A 13894-nucleotide genomic window follows, 5' to 3' on the forward strand; every position below is an offset into this window, starting at 1 on the left:
AAATACTTCTTTATTTGTATGGGTGACATACAATCATTGATTGTCGCTATTACAGTGTATGGAAATGTAAAAAAAAAAGAAGCTTGTTCAGTAATTGTTTAATGTGTCTGGTGATGCTTAGCTGCTATCCATAAAGCTGTCTAGATGCATGTCAATTGCCTGGGGAGCCAGAATAAATGCCTAGCTTGGCCACCCTAATGAGATCTTCCTTTGCCAGCTAATTCGTGTCTTCATTGGTTCCGTATACCCTGGGTGATTAGTACGATCTATACTAATTTACCATCTGCATTCAAGCTGGACAAAGAGGCTTCAGCATTTTTACCATTAGAATTGTTGTTTATATAAAGTGAGATTTTACTATGATGGGATAGAAATCCAATGAAGAAGACCAACAGAACAAATCTCCATCTAATAGGTGTTTACCTGGCTTGATCATGGGGCAACATCTGACTGGCAGCAGATGACCACACCAAGGCACTCCTGTCAGGCAATCCAGACAGGCAGCAGTGTTGGCCTGGGAGTAAAGGTTCCTTTTCTTTATCCCCCTATAAAATAATTAAGAAGTTATTGTATCATTGAAAATGTTGTAAATATTCTATGGTCAGCTCTCACAAAAAGTCCAGCAATTGACTTGTCCAGATATCAGCAGTTTGACAACTTTGCATTTGTGCAATAAACCACTGCTGTGTCTAAAAGCTCTTTTACATAGGCCAAATATCAACTTAATAAGCCTGGGTAGCAACGCTTGTGCCTGAAAATAGGCCTGTTTAAAAGAGCTAGCGATTAGCCACCAAATAAGAAAACATCATACAGAGATTAAAATATAACCTTTAATAGATTGCTATTAAAAATGTCAATACAAAAGTTAACATAAACAAGTATGCAAAATGTGACTAGTGAATAGATATAAAAATATAATTCAGCAACACATAGCACCAGAGAACAGGAATAAAATGTACGGCTAGGTAGTACACTGGTTAATGGGGACTGGGCAATGTACACACTGTCCCTAAACTATCTGCCGTGACCCTCTAGGGGACACTTACACAAGGCATAAAGTAAGGTGCAAAACAAGTAAATGTTACGCCGAGCGCTCCGGGTCCCTGCTCCTCCCCGGAGCGCTCGCGGCGTTCCTCTCTCTCTGCAGCGCCCCGGTCAGACCCGCTGACCGGGAGCGCTGCACTGACACTGCCGGCGGGGATGCGATTCGCATAGCAGGACGCGCCCGTTCGCGAATCGCATCCCAAGTCACTCACCTGTCCCGGCCCCCGGCTGTCATGTCCTGGCGCGCCCTAGTTCACAACAGTATTCAAAATTGACCACAATATGGCAGCATAGATATCAATGGTATATAGCAAATATGCAGTTGGAATACATAAGAAATTAGTATATTAAATACAAGATATGTTAATACATGCAACAGTGATTTTCCTGCTTAGACATATTATGAATGAAACTTTGTCTTGATAAATGATAACATATAAATTATTGATGGCTATACAGAGGGGAATTTCCCTTTCTAATTCTATAATTTTGGGCTACTTCTTTTAGAAAATATGAATCAAAAGTACAATTAAAGTTATTCTGTTCAGATAGATGTCAGTGTCTGCAGATTCACTAAAGTTATACCTGGACAGCAATCTATAAATTCATCCACAAGTTGTGGGTAGGAAAATATAAATTATCCCACTACAGTTTAAACAAGGCTACCTTATCTTGATCAGATAAGAAATTAACCAATCACGTCTCTAGAACAAAAACATACTAGGCTCTTGTCTCGCCAAGATGTAACTATTTCACTGACCAGAGAGGGCAATCTTGTCCATGAGTTGCATTTGTCATACTTATTGTAGGCCCCAAAAATGAATCACTATGTTTAATAGAATAATAGCATGATGTGTCTATCATGTTGTATGTTTTTAATAGACCACAATGTATTCTAAAGTTTCATCTCTACAAAAAGTGCCAGTCTGAGAGAATACTTCTTGTCTCTTTAGATATTTATGGCTGTTTAGATAAGACAGATAAGAGGGCTAGTTAGGCAGTCTTGTGAATGTTATTCTGAATAACAATTAATTACCCATTTGACACAGAGAGAGATTCACTCGTCTGTGTGAGAGAGACCTCCATGATATTCTTATCTTTCCAATAAATTTGGATGTCTTGGTAGACTCCAAGATGTCTATGAGAATACAGGTTTTAATTACTTTAACTTACATTTTTATTATGGCTCCATATGTCAAGTGTGAAACATGGGTTTAAGACCAGTTATTGACAGTTAATGGTAATGATGCTAATTGCTTATGCAATAGCACCCCGTAGGGTATGGGTAGTTATTTATTTATTTTATTTATATAGCGCCTACAGATTCCACAGTGTAGTTGACATTACACCGACCAAAAAGGCATTATGGGTGATATGCCCAATGCATTCTGGGTATTATAGTGATTTCATAGTCATGACCATATGTACACCCCCAACCTACATTCATTGGGGAATACCAATTTAGGGAGGGGTGTCTAACTAATTAAAAAGTCTGGTAAACCAGATGTTAGGGACTGTAGAGGAGAAACACCAAGAAGAAAGGAAGAGAGACTAGTGAAAAAGAAAGACAAAGAACTCTCTCTCACACACAGGAAAGAAGTCCAACAAGGTGGAAAAGCCATGTGAGATGTCAGCAAGCCTGACTGATCACACGGTACCAGACCAATGGCCATCCATGACGATGAGATGGACCGCTCAATTTTCCTAGGACCAGAAGCGAGGTTCTTACAAAGACTTGGTAAGAGACACAAAAATGGTATTCCATTTAATTGAGACCAATTTGGATAATATGGATGCCATTATACCTTTTAGATTGGCGAATAAATTAATTAAATTAAATAATTAATTATCTCCATACTGAGATTATAGTTTTAGGATATTGCGAGACTTCATTCTACCTGCAGAAGAATCAAAACTCATAATCTATCAAAGCATTAAATAACTGCTTATACATATTGATAGAATTCCTACTCGTCAAACTAAGTGTTATAAGTTTATTTCCCACACAGGAAACTTGTTTCAAGTTCTTCCTCCTAAAATATAGTCTAGCGAGATCATAAAACTCTGCTATTTGTCTTAATGTCTTACCAAGATCATATATAGAAAATAATCCAGAATGGGGTGGAAGTATATAAAATTTCTTCCATGTTTATATCCTCAGATAGATTTGCCCATTCTTGGAGTCATGTAATATGTAGTTGGATAGAAGGGGTGGAGTGTATTTAGCATTCCATATTGATGTCTATGATTAGATATTGCCCATCTTGATATCATAAGGTTCCTCTGGATAGAGTGATGTGTAACCTTTTTATTGTATGATATCCTAACCTAGTAGCTTTTGTTTTATTGCAACAAGTTACTTACTGCTCACATGTATTGGTCTACTATGTGTTGTCAATTAACAAGCTTATAATGTTTACTAATATATCTAATTGATGTTTATCTGCATATATCATTGTGTTTATTACTTATTTATGTTTATAATCTGCATACTTTATCATACCTGTGTATTATTGTATATTGCAAAACTACATCCTTAAGCGTGAATGTCATCCCGTCATAAAAAAAAAACAAACTTGTTGATATCTGAGGAAATAGTCAGACTTAAATGTGAATTGTATTGATTGGCTTTGTCTCCAATTCACCAGGTCATAATTTTGATATTTTTAATAATTTTCATAATTTAACATTTTTCATAATTAATATTTTTATGACCATAATTCACAATTGAGTTATTACCACACGCCAGTAATAATAGGGGCACGGGGGAAACATAAGAAAAAATATTATGCTCACCTAGCCCCAGTTCAAGTAGGTCTGCCATAGATCCCGTTCTCCGTGTAGTCACGGTGTCCTGACAAGTGCTGGTTTCAGGACCTTTCCCGCTCAAGAAATCAGTGGCTGCAGCAGTGTCGTATCACATGTCAGGCCTGTGTTTGGTTCAGTGGGAAAGGTCCTGAAACTAGCACTTGTCGCTAGCAGATCGAAGATACCGGGACCGCACAGAGGAGAATGGTATCTGCGGAGGGCCGGGGTGAGGTAAGCATCAAGTTGTTTTTTTTTTTAAATGTTTCCTGCCACAGCCTGGCACAACATCAATGGGGGCATGTGACATGGAGGGGAGAAATGTGACAAGGGGGGAGAAATGAGACATAGAGGGGGTGATGTGACAATGGGGGAATGACATGAAAAAGGGTGATGCAAAGGGATGTGGACATGAAATGGAGGATGGACTTTAAAAGGAGCAAAGAAATTAAATGGGGGACAGATGTGAAATGGGGGGAGATCGAACATTAAATCTAGGAATTTCAACATTTGCTTATCAAATCGCAGTTGCATTCCGAAATCAAAATATTTACCTCCCTAATCGCACATTTTCCCCAAATCTTGCAGCCCTACTACCTACATACCTGGCTACCTACCTATCTACATACCTGGATACTTATATACCTGCAATCTGAAGAGGGAAGCAGCACTCAGGAAACACAGTAAAGTTGGTGCACGCAGAACCAGACCTTGGTCAGGGATCCAAATGTAGACAACAAATTAGGATCAATCCGCAGCACACAACCCTTGTGTGATGCGCATTGATCCTAATTTTTTACCTATATACCTGGCTACCTAAAAACCTAGCTAGCTACCTGGATACTTACATACCTGGCTACCCAACTACCAAATTACATACCTACCTACATACCTGGTTACCTAACTACCTAACTAGCTACCTGCATGCCTGGCTATCTAACTACCTAGTTAGCTACCTACCTACCTGCTCTTTTACTGTGCAGAACACCAAGAAAAGGCATTATAATAGCTTGGGGCCTATAGATGGGGAGATTGTGTAAAGGAGGGGAGGGCACTAGAAAAATGAGTCAACATGGCAGTCTAATCTGGATGGAGAAGAAAACGAAAGGACGCCGCTGATCAGAAAGACATAGATTGTGAGCCCCTAAATGTAACTGTAATCGCTTAAATGGTATAAAGATCCTGTGCACAGTTGATATCTACCTCTATATGGCCCTGTATATATTCACTCAGACGGTATACAGATCCTGTGTAGAGCTGATATCTATTGCCATATAGTCTTGTATATAGTCATTCATATGGTATACAGATCCTGTGTCCAACTGGTATCTACCTCTACATGGTCACTGTATGGAGGAATACTGGTCTGTGTATAGTGGTTTTATTTAGCACAGTATGGTGGCATTATCCAGTTATTGTGTGGTAGTATATATTTCCTTCCAGTATACTGGTATTATTGGTCATGTAAAATTATCTTACCTACTACCGCAGTATTATCAACTATCTCATTATCTGCTCAATCTCAGACCAGAGGAGAAGATGCCGAGGGAAGGACAAAGGCAGGTGAGGGGACCTCTGTCCGCCATCTTGGCTGATCTGATAAACGCGGCGGTGTTGCGAGCGATCAGATCAGCCATTTTAAGTGCCACACTGCCGGGATCTGTATTGATCACGGCATCTGAGGGGCTAATGGCAGACATCAGCGCGATCACTGATGTCCGCCATTACCTGCTGACAGCCCCCGGGACCATCATGCATGAAGTGAGTGCAGCTCCTGCGCTTGCTTCATAGCGGCGCTGTAAATTTTTCAGGGATTTGAGGGTCCTTCACGTTAGAAATCCCCATAAATTATCCCATTTTAATAACTTTACTTTTCCAAGTATTCAAAATGACATTCAGCAAGTTTGTTAACCCTTTAGGTGTTTCACAAGAATAGCAGCAAAGTGGAGTAGAAAATGCAATTTTTTTTTACACCAATATGTTCTTGTAACCCCATTTTTATTTACATATTTAAAAGGGGCAAAAGCCCCCCAACTGACACTCAAACCTGATCCATTTACCGCTACTGTAGGACACAATGCTATTTTGTATCCCACAAAGAAAACATATAATGAAAAAAAAAAAAACATCCAAACACAGTCACTAGTAAGCTAATGTTAGGCCTATTAAAACCTATGGCTTATCGACATTGAAAAACCTTTTTGATAGTATCCCGATGTTTACCGGCTGTGGAGCCTCGAAATATGAGTTATCCAGCATGCAGCGATACGTGTACAATAACTTATCTACAAGATACAGCATGGACCAATACAATTCTATGGGCAGCGTGTGATGGTCTGTAGGACACTACCAGCTGTATCACAGACACACACTTAACTTTTTTTTTTATCCATATTCCAGGGGTAGACAAATTATCATAGGCTATAGGTGCCAGTTTCAGCCACTTGTGTGCGGTACTTGACTGACTGGCAGCGGGACCATGTACATCCATAGTGCTGGGCATGGTGGGTGTATGGATGTGGTACTACTGCAAAGCTCTGTGTACACACTTGCCACCGTTTTCTGTGAATTTTTCGGGAGTGCGAAATTCAGGAAATGTAGGAGCACCTCTGGGCATGTTATGTATTGTAAAATACAAGGATGTGGGTACTTACAAACGCACTATTCACCAACCTGTGCAGCTGCTGCAAAACTAAAACACTCAGCATGCGCTTAAAGCGTACCCGTCAGATCCAACAAAAAACATTTTTTTAATATATCACTCAATACCTAATCCTGACCATGTACATCTAATTTTTATGTGTCTAGCACCTTTATTTTTTATTAAACTTATAATTTGGCTCACTAGTTTGAATTTCTCTCAAGGGGAGGGGGCGTGGCCCCACTGTGCAGGTCTCCGCCCCCTCCCTCAGTATGCTGTCTGCTCACATCTCCCCAAGCATTAGCAAAACTACAACTCCCAGCTTGTCCTCACTGACAGTAGCGGGACACAAGCTGACAGTGGGAGGATTTATCCTCCAGCTGTGAGCCCTGCACTCACAGCTGTCAATCAAGGAAGTGTGTCCATGACATAGGTGATGATGCATGGACACAGCAGGACTAGTATGTGTCCAAGCAGGCGGGGGGGGGGGCAGTTGTTTGACTGGCTTTTTCAGTATGAAATACTGAACATTTTCTAATGAAAGCAATTGCAAAAGCTCGTGTATCTGACAGTGCCCATTTAAAGTCAAAGGCTGCCTGGGCGTGTTGTAGTTTTGTAGCTCGTCTATCAGGCGTGCTGGTGTAGTAGTTTTGCATCTCGGCTGTAAGGGCATGCTGGGTGTTGTAGTTTTGCAACTTGCCTGTCAGGGATTCTGAATGTTGTAGTTTTGTAGCATGACTATCAGGGCATGTTGGGTGTAGTAGTTTTGCAACTCAGCTGTAAGAGCATGCAGTGTGTTGTAGTTTTGCACCTTGCCTGCCAGGGCATGCTGGGTGTTGTAGTTTTGAAACTTGACTGTCAGGGCATGCTAAGTGTTGTTGTTTTGCAACTTGGATGTCAGGGCATGCTGGGTGTTGTAGTTTTGCAACAGCCATAGCCAGAGGTCAGAGACACAGCCTAAAGAGCTCAGACATAAAAGTGTGAGATAAAAACAGCAAGGAGCGACACTAAAGGCTGCAGTGTACAGAGCCTCGTGTAATGTATACACTGTGTATAGACCTTGTCAGACTGCAGTATAGACATGACACTAGTGAGCACCCCTCCTCCAGACACACGTTCACACACACACACACCCTCTAAGTGACATTGGGGGCAGGGCAGCTTTACTTCTATAATCCTCTATATGTAGTTATGGGTGCGCTGTCCGCGACTAATAAAGTTATGTGAGAGTAAAAAAAAAAGAAAAAAAAAAAGAAAAAAGCATGGCGCCTTAGGTCACGGAGGTACCGAACGAGACAGCAGCGTGGAGGGGAGAAGTGGAAGGCTGGCAGAATGGGCGCCGAGGTGGTGGCGCACAAGGTGTACTGTTATCCCTTCCAGCAGGTGGTCAACACTTACCTCAACAAGGTGAGTGCGGCAGATGATGCGGGCCGCTGCGTGTGAATAGAGCCAGAACGTAAAGAACGCACACTACCCGATACTCTGCACACAGTGTGGAAGCAGCGGGCAACTCTCTGTACATACATCCTCTGTTACATCACCGGACTAGCCTGCCTGTGATAAACCTCCATTAAAGGGCTGTATTAATACTACTTATTAATATGTGGGGCTTTACATTTGTTGTGACCTCAATTGTGGGGTCGGTGATTCCCTTTGGGGGTCCTCAGTCCTCTTTTTCACTGCCCGTCTCCATTGCTGTCAATAAGGCCGCATACGCTTTAGACTATATTATCATGGCGGAATTCCACAGGAATATTCTGCTTGGAAATTCCGCTGCAGCACAGTCCCTTGGATTTCAATGGGATTCTGCTGCACTTTGCACACAGCGGAAATCCAGATTCTGATGTCTGCGGAAACATTCAACCAGTTCCGTATTTCTGCGTATTCTGCTTGGAAATGCATTGCTGTCTATTAAAGGAGAAATGCGGCATAACATTTTTCATTTCTCCTGTGCCCGGGCTGCAAAAACGACAAAAAAAAACAAACTTTAACTAACCTTCCTACGTTCCCCTGTTGCGTGGATATCTGCGTCCCTTTCCTCCAGTGCTGGTCTTCTTCCTGGTTCGTGGTCTCGGTGACTCATACTGCGCTCAGCTTATATCCTGCCTTGGCCGGTGATAGGTGGAGTGCACTGTCATGTAAGTAGCATGGGCCCCGCCTTCTCCCTGCTGCCTGGGCTCCTTACATGACAGTGCGCTCAGCCTATGACTGGCCGAGTCGGGACATTGCTGCGGCCGGCGATACACTGAGTCACCGAGCCCAGGAAGAAGACCAGCACTGGAGGACTGGGACTCCGATATCGGGGGAACGTAGGAAGGTGAGTTAAATTTTGTTTTTTTTTGTTTTTTGCAGCCTGGGCACAGGGGAAATGAAAAATGTTTTGCTGCATTTCTCCTTTAAGATGGCGCACTGATCCTTGTGCTGCCATTGACTTCAATGGGTTAGCAGAAGATCCAAAATAGTGGCAAATTTGTGGATGTTCCACGGACCCATTGAACTCATTTGTAGTAAAATTTAATTTTTTCCCACTTTTAGGGTTTTTTGTTTTCACACAGTGAACTGTATGGTAAAAATTATCTTTATTTTGTAGGTCATTGCTATTAAAATGATAACCAGTTTATATAGTTTTTCTATTACTGTACTACTAAAAAACTAAAACAAATTTTTGACCCATCCAGAACGAAGGGTGTACAGGTACGCCCTTGCGTCCAGGTACTTAACCCCTTAAGGCTAGAATTCCACTTTTTTTTTCAAAAACGCCAACAATAACGCCAATTCTGCCGCATGGCGTTTTTTTGGCCAAAAAACGCTGTGGGCAGATGTTAGCTGTAAATCTATGAGAAATCGCAAATTTCTTATTCCACTTGGCATTTTTTCACTTTGGTGTATTTTTTTTAAACCTTTTGGCGTTTTTTTTCAGCTCCTTTGCATTTTCCAGAAAACGCTGTATGTAGCTCAAACCAGCGTTTTTAGTCAAAATCGTGGCGTTTTGCTTCAATAGAAGTCTATGGGAGTGAGAAAATGGCAAGAAAAACAATATGTGAGGTTTAACTTTGGCGTTTTTGCAGGCATTTTTTTATCTTTTTTGGACTTTAGCGATCCAAAAAAGTGATGGAGATACCTGTTTTGAATAAAATTTCGTAGGGTACCATTAAAAATAATAAAATAATAAATACAGTAGTGAAGGAAAAAATTGTATCTAACGAAATTTATATTTTTTCTAAAAAAAAAAATGTATTACTTTTTAAAAAGGGATCCATTTATGTGTGCGGGGAAATAAAAATGTAGCCGACAATTATAAAAATGTATTGTGTGTTTCACATTTTTTTTTCGTTTTATTTAACATTTTTTTAGTTAGTACTACTACTCCCAGCATGGAACACACTGTTCCTTGATGGGAGTAGTAGTACCTGTACTAATAGACAGATCGCCCGTTGCGATCTTTCTGCATAATGTATAGATGCGGCGGCCGCTCTTCTATGGTCCCCTGCCCTGACGTATATATACACATGTATTCATATTTCCTGTGATTGGCCAGATGGTTCCAGCCAATCACAACTCTCTGTGAGAAATAGGAATATGTGTATGTATACGGCAGTGCAGGGGACCATAGGAGAGCGGTCGCGGCATCTATACATTATACAGGAGCATCACAGCGGGTGTCAGGAGTGATACCCGCTGTGATCTTTCCATAACTGCAGGTAATAATACTCCCAACATGGAGTACACTCTGCTCCATGCTGGGAGCTGTAGTACCTGCATTAATAGACAGATCGCAGCCGGTGTCAGAAATTACACTCGCTGCAATCTGTCTATTAATGCAGATACTACAGCTCCCAGCATGGAGCAGAGTGTGCTCCATGTTGGGGGTAGTAGTGGCTGCAGTTATGGAAAGATCACTGACACCCGCTGTGATTGTCCTGTCTATAGCAGAGATGGAGCGACTGTATACAGCGCTCGCATCCCTGTTCTGCACTATACTCCGGGCCGGCCACTCACTCATTGATATTTCCCTCACAGCTGTGATTGGCTGCAACCATCCGGCCAATCACAGCTGTGGGTGGGAAATATGAACGAATAATGTTCTATTTACATCTCCGGACGGAGTATAGTGCAGAGATGTGAGCGCTGTATACAGCCGCATCTGTGCTATATAATGGACGATCGCATCCGGTGTCAGGCCTGAGACCCGGGGCGATCTGCCTATCACTACAGGTACTACTACTCCCAGCATGGAGCAATGTGTTCCATGCTGGGAGCAGTAGTACTAACTTAAAAATTTTTAAAAATTGATAAAAAAAAGTGAAGCACACACACTTAATAAAAAAATAATAAAAAGTTTGTTATAAAATACCGGTATATACATTTCGTTTAATAAAATGTTTTCCATCACTGCAGCATCCTTTTTTTTTTTTTTTTTTTTTTTTTTTGTACCCAACAAATTTTGGGTATCAAAAAAAAAAAAAAAAACGGCAAAAGGTGACAAAAATGCAATTTCCACCCAAATGAAAAAACGCCAGACGCACTGGCGTTTTTTAAGGCGTTTTTTTTTAATCCCAAAAAACGCTGCACAAAAATCCAAGTGGAATCCTAGCCTTAAGGACACAGCCTTTTGCGTTTTAGTTTTTTCCTCCTCGCCTTCTAAAATTCGTAACACTTTTTTTAATATTTCCATTCCCAGACCCATATGAGGGCTTGTTTTTTGCGTGACTAGTTGTACTTTGTAATGACATCACTCATTTTACCCTAAAATGTATGGTAAACCCCCCCAATTTTTTGGGGGGAAATTTAACCGAAAATCATAATTTTGCTAATTTGATGGTTTCGTTTTTGCGCTGTACACTTTACAGTAAAAAATACATGTTTTCTTTATTCTCTGGGTCAATACAATTAAAATGATACCCATACATACTTTTCTATTATTGTACTGCTTTTAATAAATCTCAAACTTTTTTTTTTTTACAAAATCAGTTTGTTTAAAATTGCCGTATTTTGACCACTTCTAACTTTCTTATTTTTACGTATTCGGGGATGTGTGACGGCTCATTTTTTTCATATCAGATTTGCGTATATGTGACTTTTTGATCGCTTTTTATGAAACAATGTTTGCAGTTTAATGTGACAAAGTTGAAAATGTACTTTATTTTTTTTTTTTTTTTTACGTTTACACTGTTCGCCGTAGGCGTTCATTAACATTATATTTTTATAGTTCGGACATTTACGCATGCAACGTCATGCTGCGGCCAGCACGTCCCCTGCACGGGACAGCCGCGGCCCCGTACAGGAGATCACAGGGGGTCCCAGCGGTCGGACCCCCCGCGATCAAACACTTATAAGTGTTAATCACGCTGCAGATGTCCTTGAAGCGAGCGCAGCTCCTGCACTCGTATCATAGCCGTGCCATTAATGTACGGCGCTGTGCGCTAAGAGGTGCTATGCAGTGCCGTACATTTACGGCGTATGTCCTTAAGGGGTTAAGGACTGAGGGCGTACAGGTACGCCCTGGTCCCATTAACTGGGGTTAAAACCATTCTCACGAGCGGAGAACGCTTTAAACCTGGTGGGTCCCGGTTGCTATGGGCAGCCAGGACCCACGGTTAATGCTGGGCACCGCCGATCGGTGGTCTGATGCTCCCAGCCAGCCATGCAGGCTGGAGCAGTAGAGCACCGATGACACTGATCAATGCTATGCTATGGCATAGCATTAAACAGTATATGCAATAAAAAGATTATTATTATTACCGCACGGTCAATGGAGTACACGTAAAAATGTGCATTTTTGTCACCTCATATACCATACATTTTTTTTTTTTTTTATAAAAAGCAATCAATAAGTCCCAACAAAACAAAAATGGGGTACTGATAAAAACTACAGATCACAGCGCTAAAAACGAGCCCTCATATAACCCCATATGCGGAAAAATAAAAAAGTTATAGGGGTGACAATGACTATAAGATGACAATTCTAAACATGCTAATTTTGGTGCATGTAGTTATAATGTTTTTTTAAGTAGTAGAAAAAAAATTAAATAAAACCTACATAAACTGGGTATCCTTGTAACCGTATGAACCTACAGAATAAAGATAAGGTGTCATTTTTTTGGGAAAATTTCACTTTGTAGAAACGGAAGTTACAAAATTGCTATTTTTTTCGCCCACAATCGCACTCTTGGAGAGACTGCATCCTCATCCGCAGGACAGGGAACAGGAACAGAATTTGCATATAAGGATGGTTACTTTTTTATGTCTTCCAGCCTCTAGATTTGTGATTACAGATCTTCGATCATATCCAGAGAAGCAGGCTGCACTTGAGAAGGAAGTGTTTTCCCTTATGGACAAGAAAGTTCTGGCTCAGGTTCTGGTACAAGATCGGGGTTTTACTCAACCCTGTTTCTGGTAAGAAAGCCAAATGGCTCCTTCCGTACCATCATAAATTTAAAGAGGCTGAATCGTTCCTTGAGATACGACCAGTTTCGCATGGAAATTATTCAGTCGGCAATCCTGAACCTGAGCCAGAACTACTTCATGATTGCCCTGGATTTAAGGGACGCATATTATCACGTCCCGATTTTTCAGCATCACCAGAGATTTCTCAGGGTGGCGGTAGTCTTAGGGAATTCCCTTGTACACCTGCAATTTCAGGCTCTTCCATTTGGTCTCTCCCAAGCTCCAAGGGTCTTCACAAAGCTAATGGCAGAGGTGGTGGCCCATGTCAGGGAGCAGTATGTCGTCATTGTTCCATAACTGGATGACTTCTTTTCAGATCATTTCAGACTCAAGGGAGCTCCTGTTAAAACTGGTTCATTCTTGTGAAATTGGGTCTAGAAGTAAATCTAGAAAAGTCCCACCTTATCCCATCTCAGATATGTACTTTTTTAGGGATAGGTCTGGATTCGGGGGGCCAGATTGCCTTTCTCCCCCAAGCCAATATAGCACTGATTCAGGACAGTGTGGCTCTTCAGGTGGAGGGGGTCCATATCTCCATCAGGCGAGCTATGTCGGTCCTGGGTCTCTCACCTTTTGCATCCCTGCAGTCCAGTGGGCCTAGTATTATACCAGGAAGCTCCAGGAGCTCATTCTTTCCCAGTGGGACAGATCGGAGAGCTATTTAGACGACCTGTTGGTAATTTTACCCCCAGTAAAAAGATCCCTCTCTTGGTGGCTAATGTTAGAGAACTTACAGAAGGGGGTTCCTTGGATGAGGAGGACAGAGGAGTTTCTTCTCACCACGGATGCAAGCCCCATGGGGGGTAAGCTCACAGGGGTCCCCTAATCTTACAGGGACAGTGGAGTGCAGAGGAATCTCGAGAGTCCCAGAATGTGAGAATTAAAAGCAGTGTTTTATGCCATTTCCCAATCTCTCCCACCTAGTGGCTGGGAAGGATTAAAGAATTATGACGGACA

General features: G+C 41.5%; 1 protein-coding gene and 1 long non-coding RNA gene across 3 annotated transcripts in view; one reads left to right on the forward strand and one right to left on the reverse strand.

Moving 5' to 3' along the window:
* Nucleotides 1-15: 15 nt before the first annotated feature.
* LOC130369532 (uncharacterized) lies at nucleotides 16-8157 on the reverse strand. Of its 2 annotated transcripts, none has more exons than XR_008892802.1 (3): nucleotides 7624-7673; nucleotides 424-545; nucleotides 16-283 (listed from the first exon to the last, which is right to left on the reverse strand). It is a non-coding gene; the product is annotated as an uncharacterized LOC130369532 (long non-coding RNA). The 2 variants fall into 2 exon arrangements; XR_008892801.1 differs by lacking the exon at nucleotides 7624-7673 and adding an exon at nucleotides 7889-8157 and having other exon boundaries at nucleotides 22-283.
* PRELID2 (PRELI domain containing 2) overlaps nucleotides 7723-13894 on the forward strand; it is a 121212-nt gene continuing 115040 nt past the window's right edge. Inside the window, exon 1 of the mRNA XM_056574891.1 lies at nucleotides 7723-7897. Coding sequence (XP_056430866.1) covers nucleotides 7823-7897 — 75 coding nt within the window. The 5' untranslated portion in view covers nucleotides 7723-7822. The remainder of the gene's footprint in view (nucleotides 7898-13894) is intronic.

Source organism: Hyla sarda, chromosome 4 (genome assembly GCF_029499605.1).
Source record: "Hyla sarda isolate aHylSar1 chromosome 4, aHylSar1.hap1, whole genome shotgun sequence".
Lineage (NCBI taxonomy): Eukaryota > Metazoa > Chordata > Amphibia > Anura > Hylidae > Hyla > Hyla sarda.